At 42.8% G+C, this 24542-nt stretch overlaps 1 protein-coding gene across 2 annotated transcripts in view; it reads right to left on the reverse strand.

Moving 5' to 3' along the window:
• The window catches only part of MEGF10 (multiple EGF like domains 10), a 159412-nt gene that overhangs the window by 36442 nt on the left and 98428 nt on the right, over positions 1-24542 (reverse strand). For both annotated transcript variants that reach the window (XM_078067557.1, XM_078067556.1), the window contains exons 6-12: positions 22655-22901; positions 21024-21144; positions 16718-16854; positions 9582-9794; positions 2865-3039; positions 1243-1363; positions 69-232 (exon numbers count right to left, since the gene is read on the reverse strand). In XM_078067557.1, the coding sequence (XP_077923683.1) occupies positions 69-232; positions 1243-1363; positions 2865-3039; positions 9582-9794; positions 16718-16854; positions 21024-21144; positions 22655-22901 (1178 nt within the window). The remainder of the gene's footprint in view (positions 1-68; positions 233-1242; positions 1364-2864; positions 3040-9581; positions 9795-16717; positions 16855-21023; positions 21145-22654; positions 22902-24542) is intronic.

Consider the following 24542-nt stretch of genomic DNA (forward strand, 5'->3'; position numbering starts at 1 on the left):
GAGCGGACACTCTGCCCCCAGCACCCACCCCCCATGGCTTCCCAGCTGGGGCCCCGGCTCAGCCGTACCTGGCAGGGGAGCTCACACTTCTCCCCGCGCCACCCGGGTGCGCACGTGCAGGTCCCGTCCTGGGTGTTGCAGGCTCCCCCGTTGAGACACTGGCAGGTCAGGTTACAGCTAAAGCCCCAAGTGCCGCTGGGGCAGCTGATGGAGCAGTCCACCCCGTGCCAGCCTGCCGCGACAAGAACGCCAGAGCATGCAGGAAACAAGCAGCATGGAGTTTCCCCCGGACTCCCCAAGCCACGTTGCCCTTTAGAAACATTTTGGAGGGGCGCCTGGGTGGCTCAGTCGTTAAGCGTCTGCCTTCGGCTCAGGTCGTGATCCCAGGGTCCTGGGATCGAGCCCCGCATCGGGCTCCCTGCTCGGCGGGAAGCCTGTTTCTCCCTCTCCCACTCCCCCTGCTTGTGTTCCCCTCTCTCGCTGTGTCTCTCTCTGTCAAATAAATAAATAAAATCTTTAAAAAAAAAAAAAAAAAAGAAACATTTTGGAGGTGCACGGCGGGGTCCCCAGTCCCAGCACAGAGAGCAGTGGCGCTGCCGAGTGGAGCCTCCAGCAGCAACGGCCGAAGAACCCAGAACCCGTGTGTGCCGTATGATCGGACAAGGATGCCCGCAGCAAGCGACATCGCTGGGCTACTGGGACAAGATGCAGAGCGCGTCACCTCAAGTGTGCGGTGATGCGCGATGCAGAACGCCGAGTGCGGCTCCGGTCGGGGAAGCACCATCTTTATACGGGAGGGTAAAGGAAGGTTTGTGTTTGGAAGAGCAACCCGCTCTTTAAAGCAAACCCAATGAACCGTGAACAGTGAGTTTCCAGGACCCTGCCTCTTGTAACAACTACAGATAGACACATTTTGGCCTTTGCATAAAATCGGTGCTTGGCTGCATTTCTTGCTGCAACTCCAGGCCAATTTAGGGGTGTGGGTGTATGTCTGCTTGCTCACTTTACCCAAAGCCCAGAGACCCCCAGACTTTGGGAGCTGGCAGCAACTTTGGAGATCCTATGTGAGCCGCTTTTCTTGGCTCACAAAAGCAGGAGAGCCCACCCTGGACGAGGGGCTGGCCGAGTTTGGACGCTAAACTTTGGCACGGATGGAGCTAGAACCCTAGTCAAGGTTTCTTCCCTGTGACTTTAGGAGGTGACGGGCTAAAGAGCAGATAAAAGCCTCACTCCCCCACTTACCTGCCTTGCAAGTACAAGACCCATCTACAGGTGAGCAGACAGCGTCGTTCTTACAGCCACAGAGAGAGGAGCAGTTTATTCCATAGGCTCCCAGTGGGCATGGGACAGAGCAGTCAATTCCCTAGACGGGCACAGATAGGAAAATGCGTGCAATTTCACTGAATGACATAAAGCCAGCACAAACAAACAAAAATGCATCTTGGTAATGCTAATGATATTCCCTCTCTAATTTTAACACTTGTATTTTTAAAAGTTGCTAAATGTCCCCAGTATACAAATTGTACAGATTCAAGGGCAATGTTAGCTTGCCTGTTTAGGATTCAGTATTAAATGGCAATCAAAAAAGCCTGCTGCCTTCATGAGCTTCCTTTCTTAGCAAACACACAAAAAAACTTTTTGTCCTTGCTCAGACAAGCAGATAGAGAACAATACACTATCAATTACAGTCAATAAATAAATAAACATAAACTATACATTAAATTGCAATGTTTCTTAGCCTTCCTTGTATAATATGTAATATGATTGGTGGCTGAAGCAAAGCAACGGGACGCACACTCCGCCTGCAGCATGATTCAATTTATTATCTGACAATAAGCCTAAAACCCAGAAGTGGGCTATCAAGGATGGCTGGAGGTCATCGCCTTTAAAAACAGAAGAGACTTGGGGCGTCTGGGTGGCTCAGTTGGTTAAGCATCTGCCTTCGGCTCAGGTCATGATCCCAGGGTCCTGGGATCGACCCTCCTTGGGCTCCCGGATCAGCGGGGAGTTGGCTTCTCTCTCTGCCCTTCCCCCCTGCTCCTGCTCTCTCTCTCCCTCTCAAATAAATAAGTAAAATCTTTAAAAATAAATAAAAATAAAAACAGAAGAGACTTAAGACAGAGTAAATCAAGGGCTCCACCAAAGAATAGTGACATAGGTTAGAAAAACCTGTAAAGATCCCCTCAACTCTGAGTCTTTATCACCTACTCATCCCACATTACATGCTCTGGAATAATCATCAACATCTTCTTTGGTTAATCCTGTCCTCTTTCAAAAGAGAGAAAATAATCAAGACCAATCTGTTTTCCTTTAAAACAAGGATTCCTAATCTATAGCTAAGAAATCCTAGAAACTAGGCAAAATTCTGCTCGGTTGGCGCACGGGCATATTTGCAAGGTCTAGGTTCTCAAAGGCACTGAAAAACTTCCATACTGCTAACCATCACATGTAAATATATAATACGTGCAAACTTCATACATGATGTGCCTTCAAATTGCGTGGAGCTGAGACAAAAACTGTTAACAGTAATTACTTGGAAAAGTCATTTCTTTGTTGCCTATAGAATGTAGCAAAATGATTATGTAGGGAAAAAGTAATTATGTAAGGAATAATGAAAGTACATCATATTCCATGACACATATTAATTAAATAATTAATATGAACGCTACATTTATTGTTTTACCAGCCTTCCAGTTATCATTCTAAGGTAATTCCTTCTGTTTCTTATTAGTACTTTTCAGTCTCTTTCTTGTTAATGATGTGACAGATCTTAGCACATTCCCTGTACTTCAGGAAGGGTCCTATACGTGGTGTCATTGTGCTCCACACGGGACCCCGAGGCTCCTTCCTCCAGAGCCACTCACTTTGAATCCTGGGGCACAGGTGCACTCCCCGGTCACACTGTCACAGTCAGCCCCGTTCTGGCAGCTGCAGATCTGTTGGCAAGCTTCCCCGAAGAATCCAGGAGAACATGTCTCATTGCAGTAGAGTCCCGACCAGCCCGGCTTGCAGGCACACTCTCCAGACATGGGGTGACAGCTGAGAGACACGGATAAAAAGAGAAAGTCACTCCCGGGTGAACATGACACCCAGGGCCCATGCAAATGTTGCTTCAGCCATGAGCAATGAATGGGTGGCTCATTCCATGCACAATAATTTAAACTTCGTTCCCAGGCTTGCTATGATTTAATTAATTGGCTGAAACCCGATAGGTACCACAGAAATGTGGCGTGAAATCAGCATCATGCTCCAACCGGAAGATGATTACAACCGCTTCCTTTTGTCTGAAACTCATTATAGTCTTCATAAGTCGAAAGCACTATAATTCAGTGACAGGTCACCTCGATGAGAGGGTTTAAAGAAGTACTCAGTCTGGTGCACACCACCAAATCAGTTAGCCAGGGTTAGGTCCAAGGCACTCCAAAGCAGCAGACCTTCCTTGCCTGTTTCTGTTCTCGAATCTCCGTACCTGGCAGCTGAACAACCGTCTCTACCTGAGGCAGCAGCTGCATGGACCGGCCAGGCAGCCAGCTGTCTCTCCCGAGCAAATGGACACATCAGCTGCGCCGAGAGGCACGCGCTAGGGAGCCTGACCCAATAGGGCACTCTGTGGCATGCAAAACACATGTGCTTCTCACCACAGGGACATCTCAACGATCAAACCAGCTCTGTTCACAGTCAGAAGGCTGTGAAAGACCGTCTTCCTCCCCTGGTGGAGATAAACCTCTCCCAGTAACTACAGCCATCAACAGAATCCACTGTCTCACCCAGCCGTGTGTTAAGTGACTCTTGTCCACAGACAATCCATGGATTTTCTACTCTTGGAAAGAAGGATTTGTTGGGAGAGGGGAAGGCTGAGATGGAACAGCAGCTCTCCCACCACCTGGGTACCTTAGCGAAAGCACACAACCTCTCCGGCCCGACGTCCTAGTGTGTCACGGGCGGGTCTCAGCCACACCCCCGTGGGTGGCACGGTTTGTGCCCCCACTGCAACTGAGCACCCACAAGCAAACGCCTAGGCATCTGTCACAAGCATTACTCAGGGAACACGCTATGAAGACATACCCAGTACCACTCTACATTTAACATGGTTTCTTGGGTATAGAAGGTTTGGATTTGAGGGGCGCCTGGGTGGCTCAGTCGGTTAAGCGTCTGCCATCGGCTCAGGTCATGATCCCCGGGGTCCTGGGATGGAGCCCCATGTCAGGCTCCCTGCAGCGGGGAGTCTGCTTCTCTCTCTCCCTCTCCCTCTGTCCTTCCCCATGCTTGTGCTCACTCTCAGGCTCTCAAATAAAATCTTAAAAAAAAAAAAAAAGGTTTGGATTTAAAAGGCAAGGGTTTGAGTTTCCGATCTCCTTAGACCTACTCAGATCTACTCATCTGCTCCCTCTCCTTGAGCAAACACCCGGCACCTTCAACTCCAACTTGGGCATGTCAAATTCTGAGTCTTAGTTCTTCCCGGCCTTCGCTCTTCAGTGTTTACTCTCAATCACCCCGCTGGAGCATTGGCGCCACCAGCCACTCAGCTGTTTAAACCAGAAACTTCAGAGTTATCCCGGGAACTCCTCCCTCATTTCCCATATCCACTTCCTCGCTAGGACCTGATAGCCTGCCTCCAAAATATCCTGCCTCCACCCCATCTCTCCATCCTCACCGTCACCACGCTACCCCACGTCAAGGCCCTCTAACTCGGAAAACCGGGATAGCCTTCCGTCTTGCAACCTCTGCACTCACTCATGCCTTGTCACCTAAAAAGTAGATGCTAGCCTATCATTCTCCTTAAAGCTCTTCAAAAACTCCCCACTACACTGAGAATATAATCTGTGCTGTCTAATACAGCTACAGGGACTGTGTTATCTACCGTCTAAACCAGGACATCTTCAAGAGTGAAGAGGGAGTTATTAGGACCACTGTCCCTAATCCAAACAGTCCCTGTGACCCTAGACACAAAGTCACCCTAAATGCAGTCCACAGGCCATTGTTACCTGGCCACTGCCTACTTCCCAACCCCTTCTCTAGTCATTAGTCTCTCTTTATTACTATGCTCAACTGCAATGGATTTCTTTTAGTTGGGAGAAGCACTGAGTGTTGCCAATATAAGGGCATCACGTGGGCTATTCCATACACCAGGAATACTGCTTCCCCATTCTGGGCCTCTCCATTTTACCCATGTCTTCCTTCCCCTCTAGACCTTGAGCTCCGTGAAGGCAAGAATCCGGCACGTTTCGTTACCCGTCCCCGGCCCACAGTGGGCGCACAGCAAACACTGAGTGAGTGAGTTAGGGAAAACGGCATTTAAGGTACAGAGGGATCTGACTCTGAAGTCCTGCTCTCCCACATGGATCTGCTTCGCCCCATATCACTGAGTCATCCAGCGGCGCTGAATGATAATCTGCACATCTGCATGGAAAGGCAAGCTGTGCCCTAGAATTCGTTTTTAAAATGTCAAAGTTGTGGCTGCGCGGGAACCACTCTGAATTGCAGGGAATACTCTCTTACGTGACGTTTCTGGTGATACTGTAAGTCAACCCACAGGCTCGCATAGCTGGTTGCGTTTACCGAGCACTGAATATGTGTTAATGTCATGCTCGGGAATCCGCGTGCGCAGTATTTCATTTAATCCTCACAAGCCATTCCAAGTGTTGGGTATCGTCCCACTTTATAAATCAGGCAAGAGCGACCTAGAAAGAGTAATTTATTCAAAGCCCAACATAGGTAGTAGAGGAATCAAACCTGAACCTAGATTTATTTGTTTGTTTTTACACCAAAGAAAAAAGGAAGCTTGGTCGCAGCCTGCTAGGAGGGCTAGATATGAAAAAGAATGGCTAAAATGTAGGATTTAGCACCGGTTAGCAGGACCAATAAAAGCCTGTATTGTGCAAAAGCAGAGACAAATTTAAATTTACTTCAGAAAGGTCCTACATTTGAGAAAGGGAAAAAAAATATTTTAAGCGTGGATTGGTTAAAGTAGTTTGCCTTACTTTGACATACTATTAAAAAAGGACATCTTTTAGTAGAATATATTACTTTACATTAAAAAGTAGAAAATCATATTCCTGGTGAAGACACAAATGTTAGACAAAATAGATAATCCGGGCACAGGGAATTGACTAAGCTACAGGCAGACAGAGAAATTGATATTCAATGCCCCCCAGTGAATATTAGTGCAACACACTGGTTCTCAGATTGATTGACACCGAAATTAGTGCTCTGCAATTTGTAATTAGATATAGGAAGCCAGAGCACTTTGGAGGTATTTGATGGGTTCTCATGCAGGCAGCTTAATTGGTAATGAGATTTACATGTTGATATTAGAAGCAGCAGATTGGAGGTTGAAGGGTAACACACTCCTACTCATTTTCTTTCTGAAGAACAGGTTGCTTTGTGCATATGAAAATAGGGTGATACCCACATAGGAATACCTACCACTTCATACACATATACAACTAGATATAAACATTCTAGTAAATTTTTCAATTTAAGAGTTAAATTATTATGAGTCCAATACAATATTGGCTAAAATAGAACGAGTCATCGAACTTCCTTTTATTCATTTCCTTAGGTGTTATTAATGCTCAAATGTAATGACAATTACGTGGCATTTGTAAATAGGCACATCCTGATTGCCCACAGCTATTAAATGTCCTTGTTAACAAGAGCTAATATACATCTCCCATGCGGAATCTTAATAAATCTCGAATTTTATTTTGCTCCTCTAAACCATTTCCACCATAAAAGTTAGTTTTTGGCTGAAAAGTACAGGTCACGGTGAATGTCTTCAGGCTCTATAATAGCACTATGATCGAATACACGAATATCCTTTAAATATATTTAAATTAATTTCAACCCTATGATAGATTGCAAAAGTAAAAATGGCTACAAATTCTTGGCAACTCTTTTTTTTTTTTTTTAAGATTTTATTTATTTATCTGACAGAGAGAGACACAGCGAGAGAGGGAACACAAGCAGGGGGAGTGGGAAGGGAGAAGCAGGCTCCCCGCTGAGCAGGGAGCCCAATGCGGGGCTTGATCCCAGGACCCTGAGATCATGACCTGAGCTGAAGGCAGACACTTAACGACTGAGCCACCCAGGCGCCCCTTAAAATTCTTGGCAACTCTTACCAGGAGGTGGAGTGTTTTGAACCTGTAGTTGGTTGTGTGACCTGTTTCATCCACAGGGACAATACCAAACACGACATAACCAAAGGTTTGAAACATGTTTGCATGTTGGCGTTTTCTCCGTTTCTTGCTGCTTTTGGAAGCCAGTCATCATGACAAGAAGCCCAGGCTAATGTGCTAGCTGCTAAAGGCATGTGGCTCAGGCACCCATCAACCAGCCAGATGCTGGACAAGTGAGGGAGGAATTCTAGAACCCATCTACCTCTAGCTGATCTGCTAGCTGAATACAGGGAGGAAAGCAGAAGAACTACAAAGTTTAGTCAAGCAAAAAACCAACTGCTAATAAATAATCATTGTCTTATACCACTGTTTGCAGTGGGGTTTTTTTTTTAATGCAGCAAAAGCTAATGGATACAAACCCATAACCCAGATATGTGGCTGCAAAATATGTCAATATGTACATTCATATAACTCAATGTTTACCTAAAGACAATATAAACTAATAGTCTGCATTGCATAAGTTATCTCAGTAATTAAAATGAAAGGTTTTAGGATAAGAACACCTCATGAATTACATAATAGAAATCTCCACTTGCTCGATTAAATGGTAAAATGAACAAGCTATATTTTTCAATTAATACAAAGATTCTATGCCTTTTGGTTCAAAGGAATCTTGTGTTTCTAGGAACTTCACATTGAAATTTAAGGTACAAGAATCAGGTGGATGGCTCCAATTGTGAATTCAACAAGACAGAGTCATATCATCAACACTGAACTGGTTTTAAAAGAAATTTGCAAAGCTAATTTTTATTTTTTAATTTTTAAATTTTATTTATTTATTTTTTTGCAAAAGCTACTTTTTAAAAATGAACTTTCAGGGAAGCACTTCCTAGGTCAATTGGTTTTAATCTGATTATTTGTTATACATTATTAGACAGATTTTAGTGTTCTTTTGATCTATGTGATTGTCAATTTCCCGTAATTCTTCGGTAAAGCATACATGCTTACGTACATGTGACCTACGTCAAAATTATCATAGTATTGATGCCAGTCAAATGACTGTCCACGGGGACCTTCCCACTACGAACATGGTACATAATTCCAACCAACATTCTCTCTGTGTCTCCAATTCTTCTCGTAACACAACTCCCTTGCATAGGTTTATTAATCCATTCGCTGTGAGGCTGCATACAATGAAACAGCACTCTGATATTAAAAAGTTCTTAGCTGTCACTACACGAGGCTTACCTTTTGCTGGGACAGGCCTTAAACACCACAGGAAAAGTAGCCAAACTCATGACTTGTTCCTAATCCTGCCAGCTCCTTAAACGTCGGAGAGTTGAAAAACAAACAAAACCCTGCAGAGATGATTCATTTTCACTCCCCAAAGATTTACTTAACCTTGTCATGTAAAGAGTGGCAATATTTTCCAATGAAGAAAACCAAAGTTGATTAAAGCAGCTTTGCAAAGTTGCTTGAGATACATTAAGAATGCACTTCTTTGATATATCCCAGTAAAATGTATTCCAAGTATGCATGCATGCGTGCACACAAAGACACACACACACACACACACACACACACACACACCCTCTCATGGTACAAAGTCCGTTTTTTTTGTTCCTAAAAATGGCTTAAAGAAGAGACCAACCACAGGCTTTTGCTTACATTTAACTTTTGTGCTTTTGAGGATTTGAAGTGGCCACAAGTTATCTTTCAGAAGCATAAATGAAGTTAACAGCTGTGCTGAATGCAATTAAGTAATTCTTGTAACATGTGAACTGCGACACAATGCACTACATTTTTGCCAGACCCAACTTTTCCAGGAGTCTGCAAATGGGGCCCAGAATTCTAAGTGATATGTATCTGGTCCTTCGGGGAGAGAGAGGAAGAAGAGGGGGTGGAAAGGTATTTTCAGGGACAGACAAGGTACAGTAGGGTGGGTGGGGACCATGGTTTCCTGTTCTTAAATTCTTTGAGAGATTTTTGGGCTAAAAGACCCCCGTGAGTTTTATGTCAGAGTAATCAATTTTGAAAACATATTTCACATGTGACAGCCACATGTGAAACCCTTATATAAAACTTCCACCAGTACACTTCCTTTCTACACAGATGTGCTGTCAAGTCAAAGATGCTGCAGTGAGAAGTGTTTTTGTGATATTTTCACACACTAAATTGGGCTTAACTCATGCCTCTCATTGTATCTTTGCTTCTAAGGGAATGCCACAGATCCCTCTCTTAGGGCAATGTTCTACTAACCCCAGCAAATTTAATGTTTGGCAGTGACCATTCATCGAGAATAGAAAGAAGTTGTCCATGGACTTGGTGGTTCCTCCCCAGGACGGCCCAGAGGCAGGAAGGCTCTCAGGGCGGGCATCTCTCTGGCAATCCGTCCTTCCAAACAGTGGACACGGCCGTTCAAACTGTAACAGGGCACATCCTTCCAGGGTGGCCAACGCTCACCTATGAGTGTTGTCCAGGTGGCAGGGACACCGCTTGTCACATCTGATGCCGTAGAGCCCTTCTGGACACAAGCGGGCCTCACAGTGCTCACCAGCAAAACCCGCTTCGCAGAGGCATGAGCCGCTCACGTGATAGCATTTCCCTCCGTTGACACACTGGCAGGTCTCAGCGCAGCGAACTCCGTATGTGCCAACGCGACACTCGTCCTGGCACCTACCACGCAGGGAGCGGGAGCAGAAGATAGATTAGGTAATGTCACGTACAAATACACAGTCCATTCACATAGGCTTTGTGATGTATAAACTGAAAGCGTTTTTGGCATTGGCTGTATTTTTTAGTGATGGTCCCGTTGACGGCTATAAAAGCAGTACGCTGAATTACTCTGGCTACAAGCAGTAGTAACGGCAGTATGACCTGTTCACAGGAGTAAAAAAACAAAACCAAATAAAATTATGAACTTGCACAGGAAGCACGTTTTACAGCTAGTGCTTTGCTTGCTAAGGGTATACATACATACATGCTCGTGTATACATACCAGAAAGATACCAGGAGATACTAGAAAAGGGAGAAGAGTGACGGCCCAAATGAGGAAATTAAAATATACGCTTTCCCTGTTTCAAAGAGAAAACTTCGTAGCAAATTTCCAACAATGTTAATTCTCTTGGCTTTCATGGTGACTTTAATATTTAATCTCAGCCATGTGTCTGCTCTTTTCAAAGCTGAATGGCAAAAATTGCTCCTCATTTAGAAAGTTATGTATTTAATAAACAAAGCCCTCTTTAGATCTGAGAAGTCAGAACTATTGCAATCAGGTGTCTTCGATTCCACCTGGGGAACTCTTGTCAGGGGGTGTATGGACACGTGGAGTTTCCTAGCACAAAATTTTTATTAAGGGGGATACTGTCCTCTGTTTATAAGAAGGGCTGACAAATGGCAAGGAAAAAATATCAGGTCTCAAAAATTCACTTTATCTTTTAAAAAATGACATTAGAGTCTGGTCCCGGAGCAAGGACAGGCTCTGGATAAGTTGGATCAGGTGCGCAGCTAAGCGGCTGGAAGGAACCGTGATGGTGAAGAGAAAATTATCATCACTCCATAGAATGCATGACCAGTTGTCAGGCCAGCCAAGTTTCTTTGACCTGGCAAGGTGACTTCACGGAGCCTCCTGCGACAGAAGGAGCACTTCCTGCCAAAGGAGAGGGAGACAGGGTCTCGTCTAGCAGAGCGCCTGCCATAAGTACGATACAATTTGTGGGTAGGAATCAGCAGACACTTTCCATGTGGCTCTCGAGTCACGCCAGACTCATGGTCGGAAATGTAGGTCAGCACTGCATTTTTTCAGATCAGTATAATGCAAGCAGCAAGTGCATAATAATGAATTCAAGGATACCTAAAGGCAGTAGCAAAGGGGCTAAAAAGCAAACATTTTCCACAAGGCTTTGCATATTTTTAACAATAGGGTGTGATTAGTAACAATACCAAGTTTGGATGGGATTCTATTTAAATGGAGAAGCTAAATCTTGAGATCCCTTTGACTCTTCTCTGGTTAACCCTGGCTCTAGCATATAGTTAATGTGATAGAGACAAGGAAAGGGGCTTCTTGTAAACTTGGTTTCACCCAATGCTTAAGACATCTTTACATGCGTTTGTCAATAGGCAAAATGTTCAAGTCAACTGCTCAACAAACCATTAGCAAAGTTCTGTAGTAGCCACCTACCATTTAGTATAAAATCAGATGTGTGCTTTAAAATTACACAGGAGTATACCTATTTTTAGACCAGAGTATTTTTAAAAGGCACTCTATTTTTAACTTGTAAGAAGTCTAAATAAGCCAAGTCACTTAGTTTATTCCTTAAAGATGTGAACTTTAGAGAAAGAAATACTGAGGTATAATCATTGGGCCTGGTCATGGCTCTGCTAAAGGCTGGTAAGACCTTTGCAGCCTGTCTGTCCAGATCTTCTCATGATTCAGTACCAAAAAGGAAACGATAAACAAGGTAAAATAACATTGCTTTCTCTCTCGTATGGATTTGAAAACAAACCCAACTGTTAAGCTTTGGGATCCACGATTTCAACTTAGTAAAAAGCTTAGCTCTAAAAGTGGGTGAACCGAGTATAGATCGGAAGCCTGGAAAAACGTCTGCTGCCAAATGACAGGCAAGCAGAGTGTCTATTTTATCCTATCTTGGCAGAGACTTCCTTTTCTTTGGGAAAACAAAATCCATAATAGCTGGTCCTGACCCATATTTACCTTTTGAACCTATAATAAAACATACTACTAGTTTGTATTATAAATGGCAAAAAGCCATTTGAATTTCCCTTACTAAAGTAGCCAGTGCATAAAGCTTGATTCATATTCTCATTTCCTTTTCATCAGAGTTGCACATGTAAGAAAATCCTGTTAATAATAGTTATGTCTACTTCCATCTACCAAACCAAGGTGGTAAGATATCTTTCTAGAAATAGACTTTTTCCATCTCAAAAATAAAAGCAGGGGTGCCTGGGTGGCTCAGTTGGTTAAGCATCTGCCTTTCGCTCAGGTCATGATCTCAGAGTCCTGGGATCGAGTCTTGCGTTGGGCTCCCTGCTCAGCGGGGAGTCTGCTTCTCCCTCTCTCTTCCTCTGCCCTCCACCCCGAGCTCATGCTCTCTCTCTCGTACATGCACTATCTCTCTCTCTCTCAAATAAATAAAAAGAAAAAATCTTAAAAAAAAAAACAGTAATTGTAAAGTAGCTTATACCTTCCAGGTTAGCAGAGTTGAAAGTCTTTGTCTAACAGACTTATCTCTCTTTTTGGCCCCTTTATCCAAAAGAGCATTATTTCTCAGTGAATTTTAAGCCCTTAATGTTGTTTATATGGTCCCAGGCAGAACAACAACAAAAAAGCTATCTTAGGAATTAGTAAAAGAGGTAATAGATTTTCTTACGAGAGAAGGCAGAGAGGCTATTAAAGATAGAGCAAAAAATATCAGCTGCAGTGGAAGTATATATATATACATATATATATGCACACACACATATTTTTTGTTTGTTTTTATTATTTTTTTATTTTTGTTTTTGAATAATGCTCTGGAATTAGAAAAAAATGGACAAGCTTTAAGTAGAGATAATAAAATATGACACCAATTCCCAAACCAATGAGGGTCACAGACTTGTTTTAATACCATTTCGATTATTATGTTGTATCTTATTACAAACGGATGGAAAGGGAAGGAAGTTAGCATACAAAGGGTGGCAGCTCCTTTCTCCCTGGTCCTTTTGAGCATGTCCCTCCCCACAGTGCCTGGAATAAATGGGCCAAACAAACCATGATTTAGTGTGAAAGAATCACATTCCTCATTAAACCTGGGCTCGATGGATCTGCTGCCTGCCTTTCAAGCATCTGGAACTGCTGCTCTGGGGGAAACAGAAAAAGCGCTGGAAAATAGCCAACTTTTCCACAATCCTAGATTCAGGAAAGTTCCCCCATTGGAGACCAGTGCTGCATCCCCCCAATTCCTGTCTGTCAGGTCTGACTTTACGTCCTTTGACCCTCATTCCTTTTTCACTTGCAGGTTCTATGGAACACTGGCATGGCCAGACTGTCCTGCCTTCACCTTCACAGGGAGCATGCCTGAGGCACAGATCTCTCCCTCCAGCTCACTCTTAGGGAGCACCAGTTACGTGCCTGGACCCCAAAGGCCTGAGCAATTCCATGGCAACCCATTAGCATGAAGAACACTCTGTTAACCCCTTCAGAGGAATTTCTGTGAGGCTCTGGAAACCACCCTCTCTTCCCTCTTGCTTGACCGTGCCACATTACATTTCCCCACCACAATGTCCTCTCAACCTTTCCACAAACCCCCAAGACTGTTATTTGGGCTGCTCTGCCTGCCTCCAAGGTGTCTGTTTTGTTTGTCCTGTCTTCACTCTGGCTGGGAGGGCCGTCCCCACATCCTGGGAATGCTTTGCTGGTAGCTGCCTGCGGTGGTACCTGCTCCTTCGGGGAGCAGTGCTCTGGTCTAACCTCAGGGATCGAGTTCCGCTGACTTCTCAAAACAGGGAAACGCCAAGACCCCAGGCCCTCAAAGCTGCCTTCACCACACCTCCTGCCACAAACTGCCCCATAGCTACTCATTTTTCCCTATCGTAGTGATGAATGTGCATGTTGTCAGTGTGTGCGTGCGTGCGTGTGTGTGTGTGTCTAGAACCCAGATGGGGATGGTATAATTGAAAACAGAAATCATGTCGTCAGTTCACTGGCAAAACAATAGTTATCAGAACAACGACTCAAGAAGAAGTTTCCTCTTCACTTCCCTGTGTCTTTCTTTGGCTCCTTGCCCTCCTTGCCTTCATCTAAAATTCACCTGGAAATCAGCTGTTACTCTCCTTCCCTGCATTCTAAATCCGGTAAGTATAAGCTTGCCTTACATGTTTGTTGCTTTCTGTGTTGCCTCAAGTTTGAGACTTACACTGTGAGAGGACAAGAAAAACAATTATACATCTGATCCTCGAATAACACGGGTTTGGACTGTACAAGTTCACTTGCGTGCAGACTTTTTGTGATACATGCAGTACTGTAAATATATTTTCTCTTCCTTACGATTCTCTTAACATTTTCTTTTCTCCACCTCACTTTATTGTAAGAATACAGTATATAATACATATAACATACAAAATATGTGTTAATTGACTGTCTATATTATCAGGAAGGCTTCCTAAACAGTTTTGGGGGAGACAAAGTTACATGTGATTTTTGACTACATGGGGGGTCAGTGCCCCAAACCCCTGAGTTTTTCAAGGGTCAACTGTATTTAATTTTTTAGTGCCCTAAAATATTAGACAAAGCTATTATTTGGGATTCTGCTTGGTCCCATGCCTCTCCTTTCCCGACCCATCTTTCTAAATAAAATAGTAAGTCCAGAACTCATCTAACAACATCTATCCAAAACACAACCATAAGCCAGGATGTAGGTCACAAAAACTTTCTGAGAAGCCCTATATCACAAAAACCAAGCTCTGAAGGGTGTTGATAATTTGTAACACCAAAAAATTAAATGTAAAATATATAACTATATTAACAAAAGATGAAATGCCTTTTAATGAAGTTAAACAGATACTACTAACAGAAGTTCCTAATAAAAACAGGGATTTTAGGGGCGCCTGGGTGGCTCAGTCGTTAAGCATCTGCCTTCGGCTCGGGTCATGATCCCGGGGTCCTGGGATCGAGCCCCGCATCGGCTCCCTGCTCTGCGGGGTGCCTGCTTCTCCCTCTCCCACTCCTCCTGCTTGTGTTCCCTCTCTCTCTCTGTCAGGTGAATAAATAAAATCTTTTTTAAAAAAAAAACAGGGATTTTAAAAAGCACTTAAGCACAAAGAAGTTTACTAAAAACCAGTAACAAACACGAAACTACACTGAAACCATTTTCAATAAAATTAAGAACAAGACAGAATTTCTGCTTTAACCTCTATTTGTCTGCACTGATTTAAAGATTTAAATTAATGCAATCATTTCAAGAAATGAGATGATCATTACAAATACTGAAAAGTATAGGCAATATCTTTTTTTTTGTAAATGATGAAATAACTTTGGTATTTGCTAAAAATAACATTAGAATTAATTTAAAATTTTGGTAGAGAGGTTAAATAAAAAACACTCACAATCAAGTTTTTCTTTATCCTGAAATAGCCAATTAGAAACAGAAATGAGATTTTCCAAAAAATACAAATGACTGAGAAATCAATTTAACAAGAAATTCTAAGTTGGGAGGGGGAGGAAGGTTGAAGAAATTCTTAGGTCATGGGTCTCACTAAAAATTAATGATAGCTAATTTTTATTCAGTTCCTAGACATCACTAAAATTGATAATCGCTGGTATTTACACAGTTCAGGGAAATCACTCAACTCTAATAAGAATTAATGTTTGTAAGCTTCCACACTGTTATAACTGCTTTAATGTACGTATTCAATCCTGATAACAACCCCAAAGGAGAGTAGAATTATTATTTGAATATTACCAATAAGGATGTGTCTAAGGACACAGGTTCCACAAATCTTTCTTTTGAGCCAGTATAGTCCCCTACCTCTCCAGTCTTTTTTCTTTAACTTTACACACACAGCCACTAAGCTGGGTTATCTGGTCGTTCAGGATGTAAGAAATGAAAGAGCAAATTAGAAGGTGTAAGGTGAGCAAAGCCGTCTGGGGTAACACTTTACTACCTAATACGAAAAATGACAGAGGGTGGAAGAGTCACGTGAGCACAGCCATGCATTCGCTCTTATTTCATGTGGGACCAATGAGCCCTAGAAATCCCATCAGATCTTCTTTGGTCACTACTGCACGGGAAAATGACTAATATTCTTCTCTTTTTTAAAAAAATTTTTAAAAAAATTTTATTATGTTATGTTAATCACCATACATTACATCATTGGTTTTAGATGTAGTGTTCCATGATTCATTGTTTGCATATAACACCCAGTGCTCCATGCAGGACGTGCCCTCTTTAATACCCATCACCAGGCTAACCCATCCCCCCACCCCCTCCCCTCTAGAACCCTCAGTTTGTTTCTCAGAGTCCATAGTCTCTCCTGGTTTGTCTCCCCCTCCGATTCCCACCCCCTTCATTTTACCCTTCCTATTATCTTCTTTTTTTTAAACATATAATGCATTATTTGTTTCAGAGGTACAGGTCTGTGATTCAACAGTCTTACACAATTCACAGCGCTCTTAATAGAATACTGAATCATAAGATGGTAACTTTATGCCCCACATACTTGCTAAAGATAACCAGGTACACATCTACTTCTGAAATCTATCAAAAAATGTTTAAAATAGAAAAAGTTTTGCTCTTTGAAATGGCTGTCCAACCACTGGACTGTTGAGCCTGACATATTCATCATGGATTCTGGATAGCTGATATTTTATTTATTTTTTTGAAGGCTTTCTGTGTATCTTCAATTCACCCTTGCTGTCTATGGCTCGCTTTCTACACACTGAGTTGGAAAATAATCTGTGAAACACACGGATACTTTATAGATGCCTCTGGAATGTTACAGAAGAGTCACAGACATGTGGTAGCAAAGGTGTTCCCTGGGCTCTTCGAGCTTTCTTTCCATGCCATTACAAGCAGTCAGATAAAGACGAGACTCTCCCTTACCGTTCCCCTGTGTATCCTGGACTGCAGTGACATTGGCCTGTGGCAGCCTCACACGTCCCTCCATTATGGCACTGACATTCTTGTGAACAGTTCTTTCCGAAGCGACCCTCGGGGCAAGGCTGACCACACACTGTGCCCTGCATTCAAAGAGACTTGGAAAATTACATGGGCCTCCAGCCAGGGAAGGGCCAAAGGAGGAGGGAAAGAAGAGAGGAAACAGAAAGGGAGGAAGGTATAGGGGAACAGGGCTGCAAGAGGATTAGATGAAGGGGATCTTAGAACACATGCACTCCGTTCATCATCTTAAAAATGTTAGAAATTTTAAATGGACTTATTTACTTGGAAAGCCTATATCTCAAGATACGTTCAAAGATGGCAGAATAATCTTAAGAAATACCCATATTAAAAAACTGAAGTTTAAGATAAAGTTACATGAAATTATTATGGTAACCTGAGGAATTTATAAATCCTCCTAAGTGTTCTTCCGTGTGTCCTTACATGTACAATAAGCCAACAATACTTACTGAACATCCATTACAGAAATGGCAACATCTGGTGCAAATGGAATATCCAAATGCTTTACCATATGTCCTAAAGAATATATACATTATCATTGGTTTTATTTCTTATAAGGCATAATGGAGCATGAGATGGAAATTTTGTGTACCTGAATTAACAGTAACATCACGTAAGACAGTAGTCCTGTAAGAATGAACCTAGATATTTTATTTCAGAAGAAAAACACTTTTATTTTCAGCAGGTTGAACAAATATCGCTGGGCCAAGATCAATAGGAAAGCTTATTTCTTGGGAAGAAAAATCAAGAGAGTAACTTGGACATGTCTCCTCACCCTAGAGGCTGCCCATCTTGTCAGGCACTGTCATTATATTTATTCCAATCCTATGTTTATAAGAATAAGTACCAATAAGTCAATGAAATACTCTATGATTTTCTACTTCACTTGGCTATATAACTTGGGCTGGTAGCTTATCATCTGTTTATTGGAGTTATTGTTAGCACAAACAACATATCCCAAATAACAGGGATTTTTAAACTGTTTTTTTAACTGTTGCAAGCTGTTGCTTTGTCCTCCTTCTCTCTAAAAAAAGGCAGACTGTGGGCACTCTGAAATTGGAGGCTAGCGAACACCAGATGGTTTTGTAAATGTTTATTCTGGATAGCGTAAGAAAATACATTTCCTCTAACTCCTGGCTACCCACAAAGGCAGTTGGTGTGCTAATTAAGTCTCCTCTGGTGGTTTCTAGCTATCTACAAACAGGGAAAGTTCTTCCACAGACTCTTGGAACCGAAAAAGCCTTTGAGAGATGATTCAAATCAATGCCTCACTGAAAATCATCTATGTGTCAGGCATAGAGCTAAGCTCTGAGAATCAAAGATAAGGTCACAACCTTTAATTTGTTCACAATGTGGTGGGGGAAATAGATGCAAAAATAGCTCTAACCCCTCCATTCTAGAACAACTATCAAGATGCCTGAAAAAATAGTATGCCAAGGGTCAATTTGTGGTAAGCAGGAGTTCGGGTGGAAAATTCGTATTCTCTCAGGGACTGACTCTAGCCACATTTATAATGGTCCCACGTCAGCTTCAGAGATGCTGTTGAAATATTGTTGATGAATGAAGATTAATGTGAGCAAATAGCTTTAAATAAGACATTGTTCTTATGAGTTGAAATACATACGTGTGTATGTGTAAAAGGAATATATATTCATCTTTGAAAAGCACCTAGAGAGACAGCACAAATAGAATGCTGTAGAAAGAAGTATAAGTTAGAAGCTAAGCTATGCAGATTGAGAAATGACCTGAAGCATTCAGTAAGAAACTTCTGTCAAGGTAGGGGGCCCAGAGTATAGAGAAAGTGGTGGAGGGGAGGCTCCACTTGGCTGATGGATCCTTCCACCCAGTTGCTGGAACTCACGGTCCAAGCCTGTGATTGCCACTATCCTACATCATAACCACCCCAATCAAGAAGAAACCTTCAGTCTCAAGATGAGGCAACTCTACCGACAATGTCTATACAACAGTACTAAGAGTGGAATGCCTACAGCTCTTCATCCAAACAACTTGGAGCTCTCTGGATACTCTGGACACTCTGATGCCCCAACAAAATCCTTCCCTTGCCAAGGACCAAACAATGGCCAACATGGCAAAAGGCTGCACACAAGAAATGAAGAAGAGAAAGAGTCAAAGATAATTCACTATTTCAAGCAACTAAGAAAGAAATGCTGGTTTTAACTAAGATTTTTAAAAATCCAAAAAGGAGTACCTTAAGAGAAGCTTGGGTGTATGACAAGTTTGCTTCTGTTAACACTGACTTTGATGGGCTTGCATTCCTCAACAGCTCCCTTGTTCACCCCCTCATGAGGCACTCAATAAAAGGCCCCCTCACTCTGACTCCATTGCTTCATGGAGCTTCTCCAGGCTCTGCCTCTCGAGCCAGATCTTGTCTCATCTGCTTACCTTTCTAACTCTCACCTTGGGTCTGTATTTCTTTTCTACTTGTCTCTGTGGCCTTCACATCTTGAGTTCTCCCTTTCTTCCCATGATTCTCACTGGGAAATGGACTCCAGTTCTCCTTTGCTTCAGGACTACAACAAGGGCATTAGCAGACCCAGTCCATCCCAGAGCTGGCTCCTAAGGCTCCAGCTTGGGTGTAGCCCCATCAGAGGGTGGCTTCATGTCTACAGGTCATGTAGGATGAGAGTCTAACAGGATATTGACAAATACATGTCTGGACTCAGGTGAGGGAAGGTCAAGATTTAGAAAAATCACAGGATGACCATTAAAGCCATGGATCTGGGTGAGATTTCCAGACTAGATTTATAGTGAGAAAAGAGAAGAAGAATAAGACTGAAACCTAGGAACTACTGTAATAAAGCAGTATGTAGAAGGGGGTTAGGAAAAGAGATCTTCAGTAACAGAGGTAGAGGGTTAGCAAAGACATGGACAAAAAGATTATGAAAGAGGGAGGTGGATGAGCAATGGGGTCGTATGCTTTGGTGAAATCAAGCAGCATGAGAACAGAAGGGTCATTACTGGATTTGGTAATTAGGAAGTCTGTTATGATCCTACAAACTCAGCTTCACTACAGCTCCTGGAGATAGCAGGTGATAGTGAAGTAAATTGCTCTCTTAAATTTTATTTGTTAATGAAGGAAACAGACATTGGTCATTCACTTTTGTGCCTTTAAGCACATGTACGTACAAACCAATGCAGGTAAGGATCAGTATCATTCCCAGGTTTCGGAGAAATCTGGTTAGCAAACGAGCTTTGACATTGAGTGCGTCACGTAACACCAAGCCTGTGACATACTACATGAAGAAAGTGTGACATGGTCAAAGTTTGGGAAATGTGGTGAGTTACAGCTCCTCTTGGATTTTCACACTAAACGCTTTGAGAAGCTCTGCAATATTCGGTAAATGGGTTCACCTCAATGTGTCTCTGGATGTACATGACCAGATAATTTTCACATAACACTTATTCTGTTGAGAATAATGTTCTCAAAGAACAATAGTGATCTGTGGAACTTAATTATATAAACAATATAATTATAGACATATTTCACTTTATTCTGCTTTGCTTTATTGTGCTTCACAGATATATTGTTTTTTAAATAAATTGAAGGTCTGTGACAATCCTGCATTGAGCATGTCCACTAGTGCCATTTTTCTAACAACATTTATTCCTTTTGTGTATCTGAGTCGTATTTTGGTAATCCTTGCGATATTTGCAAAGCATCTTCATTATTATTATGTTCGTTGTGATCTCTGATGTTAACACTGTAATTGTTTTGGTATGTACACTGGTTTTTTAGACATAATGTCATACTCTTCATAGACTACAGTACAGTATAAAACAACGTTTATGTGCAGGAGGAAACCAAAAAATTCATTTGACTCACTTTATTGTGATATTCACTTTATTGCAGAGCTCTGGAACCAAACCCAAAGTATCTCCGAGGTACACCTATATTTAGAAACTTCCAGTATTTGACAGCATTGTTTGTCATACATGTGATGAGATATTTCCCTTTTTTTTTTTCCTGAGGGAAAGTGCAGGACAGATGGCCACTATGTTTTCCATGAGGACCCTTAGTGCACGTCAAGATTTAATTGCCTTCTGCCTGAAGATGGACTGAAGGACACCAGCTTTGAAAACGGTCAGCCATCTCCAATTTTGCAATCTTTAACCATCAGTGTAACTTTCCTTTGTGCTAAAGTCTTCCAAGTGTGTTTTCACTTGAGCATCCTGGAATAGGTGACTTTGGGAGGGGAGGAAGGGAGCTTACCAGCCAGCCGGCAGGACAAGAGCATTCTCCAGTGACGTGATGACAGACTCCTCCATTTTGACAGGGACATCTCTGCTCGCACTGTGGACCATGCTTGCCAGGGGGACAAAGATCCTCACAGCTGAGGAGTTGATGTGTGACAAAGGATATCGTTATTTACCCAACCACACAACCCTCAGGTTCACAGACACAACAGCACCCAGGGCCCTAAAACAGACAGCTTTCTCTGCTCAACATTCTTGATTTCATTAACATCAAAGCATTAGTCACATTGGCTGGAAAGGTCTTTGAGGGGTGGTCTAGACCTTTCCTTTCTTTTGGGGTATTTTCTAATGAAACTATTTCAATTTGAAGAGAATGTGTCCTATCTGAGAGCACCAAGGATGACTCTTCTCAGCCAAACACTCCTTGGTGACAGGAACTTTCCATGTAACTATTATAAAGCTCCTGTGTTACATCTGAAGTCTGCTTTTGCTTGTGGGTTTGTTCCAGCCTCAGAGGAGACTGAAACGTTTGCACATCCCCTGCTTTGTACACATATTCTTCATAATCAATTTTCAACATTCTCTTCTTGACGCTCATCATTTTCCATGCCCTTAGCCCCCACCCTTTTCCTATGAATGAACCTTCTTCTCTAAGCCTTTAATTGTCTTGTTTGTGCTCCCGTAAAACTGCTCCAAGTTTTCCAAAGCCCTATTCAATTGTGGCCTTGATAAAAACCCATAAAAGCAATATTAACAATTAAGTAGTTTGAGATGACCATTCATTCTTCTGAAAATGAGGGCTTTCTAGGCTAATGCAGTTTTTTTCTTTAGCTCTACTTTATAGCTGTTAATACTGTTGGCAGGAAGTATTTACTTAATCAGCCGCATTTTTTCAAGTTTTAGTTCTGTGATTTACAAGTGTAATTTTCTCAGTAAGGGAACAAGATTTTTCTATTTCCTTTTTTTTTTTTTTTGGCAAATTCTGCCTCTTACTCTGTTTGCTAATACAAGCCAACTGAAGAATGTCCTTCACACAAAATAAAGTGGTGGAGGTTAAGAAGTTGCTTCAGTTGTATCCAGAAAGAATTAAACTATCTGCGTGCACATATCCTACACAGATGTGATACATTTCTTTTACGGTCACAAAGCAACGTATGTATCCACAGTCATTAAATAACCCAGTTAACCTTTTACCACGGACTGTCTCTAACATCTTCCTTTTTTTCTTTTTTGTATGGCACTGAATCCACCCAGCTTTATCCAGCTAAATAGTCACCACACAGAGCAGAACAACATGGACCATTAACAGTAAATGCAACTGTGGGGCAACTGAAGCAGAACATCAAATCTGCCCCCACAACCCCCCAGTATTAGCACTCAATGCAACAGTCTGGTCCTCTCTATCCCTGCCCTGCTCAAAGGAAAGCATGGAAGCTGGACCTTAGACTCCGGCTAGAGTCTGAGGTTCGGGAGCCAAACAGCAGGAGCATCTCGGGGCTGTCACTGCTGATCTCCCCGCTCTGTGCCTGGAGCCCCGCCCTTTCAGTGACTTCAGGCAGCAATAGGAACAGGAATATGATGGGGGCAGCAACATGAATGGAGAAGGCGAGCGGACATTGCCACGCTGCTCAGCAGCATGTCACTTACAAGGCTCCAGTGTAGCCTGGTGGACAGCGGCATCCCCCCGTGACGTGGTCGCAGGTGGCTCCATTCTGACACTGGCATCTCTGGTGACAGTCATTACCGTAGGTGCCCTGCTCACAGCGGTCCTCGCAACGCCAGCCCCGGAAGCCTGCGGCACAGTGGCAAGCCCCCGTGATGGGGTTGCACAGAGCCCCATTCTTGCACTGGCACCGGCTGCTGCAGTGGGGTCCCCAGTGATCACCATCACAGGCTGAAAGGGGGAGAAACAATAGAGGACATCAGAGTAGGGATGTGGGCAATGGCAGGCTCTTCAGAACCAGCTTTCCTCTGCTCTTGACAAGAATGGCTTGATGATCCCTTCATCACCATTCCGTAGCTGGACAGCGGGACTCTGGCACCAGCCCAGGACAATGCCTCATAAACGTGATCAGCACTAAATGGGCCACTGTCAGTCATTCCATTGCTGAAGCAGGGCTACATTTTCCAGCTTCATGCCTTTGCTTAGCCTGTTTTCTGCCCCTGGAGTGTTGAGTCTGATGTGGCTATGGGAGGATGTAAGTAGTGCAGGGGGAGAGGGAGGCCAGATCCCCAGAAGGGAAGGTTCAGCTCAGGCACGGGCTTTAATGCACACTGAGGAGTTGGATCGCGTCTTGAATGCAAGGTGAATAAGGAATTGGTCGTAAAGGATTTTAAACAGTGAGAGACAATGCAGGTTTGCCTCCTAGTAAGGTCAGCGGGCTACAGTCTGAGGAAGGGGCAGGAAGGAGCTCACAATGAGAGGCAGGGGGACAGGGCAAGAAGAATGGCAGCAGATCAGGAAGTAAGTGAGATTCAGGGACCTGGCCTCTGGGCAGTGATGGTGAAGACCAAGAGGGGTCCGACAGGCTGACCTACTGTGAAGCGGACGGACCCTGCTATAGGTCTAGGCCAGAGCAATCCAAAGCAAAAGTGCTGATCTGCTTTCAAGGTGTCAGTCAAAAGATGCATGGATTGGGAGGTAATCAGAAAAGATGGAAAGTAAGTGAGTCGAACCCGAAATTCACTGACTTACTTAAAAAATAAGACAAACATGAAACTGAAAATGGACAGCAAAGAAAAAACGACACTAGGCATGATTTCAGGGGTGTGAGATCCAGCCCTGTGTGGGGCTCTGCCCTTCCTCTCCCTCTCCCTCGCTGCTCCCCCCCACCCCTCCCACTAACTGGCTCACACATGCAGGAACTCAAGCACTCTCTCTCTCCCCCCAAAAAAACAAAACAAAACAAAGCAAAACAAACAAACAAAAAAACCGACAACAAGCATATGAAACCAGTAAGACAGTAACAGAAAACAGCATTGGAGAGACAGATTTAAAAGTATAATTCCAAAGAAAAGGAAGAGTGGCTGTAATTCAAGTTGATGAGCAGGAAGAGGGGAGCAGGAAAGGAAAAATCCTCAATCCCAAACATTCTAAAAATTATAAAGGGTGATGATAAGCAAAACCAACTCTTAATATTCATTGCCTACCCAGCTGCATATTTATTTATTAATTAGATGCTATAAAAATCACTAGGGAAGATGCGCTCTGCCTGGAGCTCTTAGGATAAACTGCTTTTATAATTTAAAAAACAGTTCCACGTCATAAAAATTCAGTAACTTCAACAGATCTAGGATAAACTGTTGAAAAAAAAGAAAAAAGAAACAAAACCAGGCACACAGCAAACAACTTATTAGACATGCAGGATTCATCTTCCAACAGTAGAACCTACCTTCCATTTCATAATATCAAAAGGTTTAAATGAATAATTTTGTTTTTAATCAGTATGGCTTTGTTCTCATTCGTACTTTAATAAACATACTTTAACACAATTAAAAACAATGAGAGGATTATGGAACCTAAAGCAGATGAAGA

The sequence above is a fragment of the Halichoerus grypus genome, chromosome 2 (genome assembly GCF_964656455.1).
Source record: "Halichoerus grypus chromosome 2, mHalGry1.hap1.1, whole genome shotgun sequence".
Taxonomy (NCBI): Eukaryota; Metazoa; Chordata; class Mammalia; order Carnivora; family Phocidae; genus Halichoerus; species Halichoerus grypus.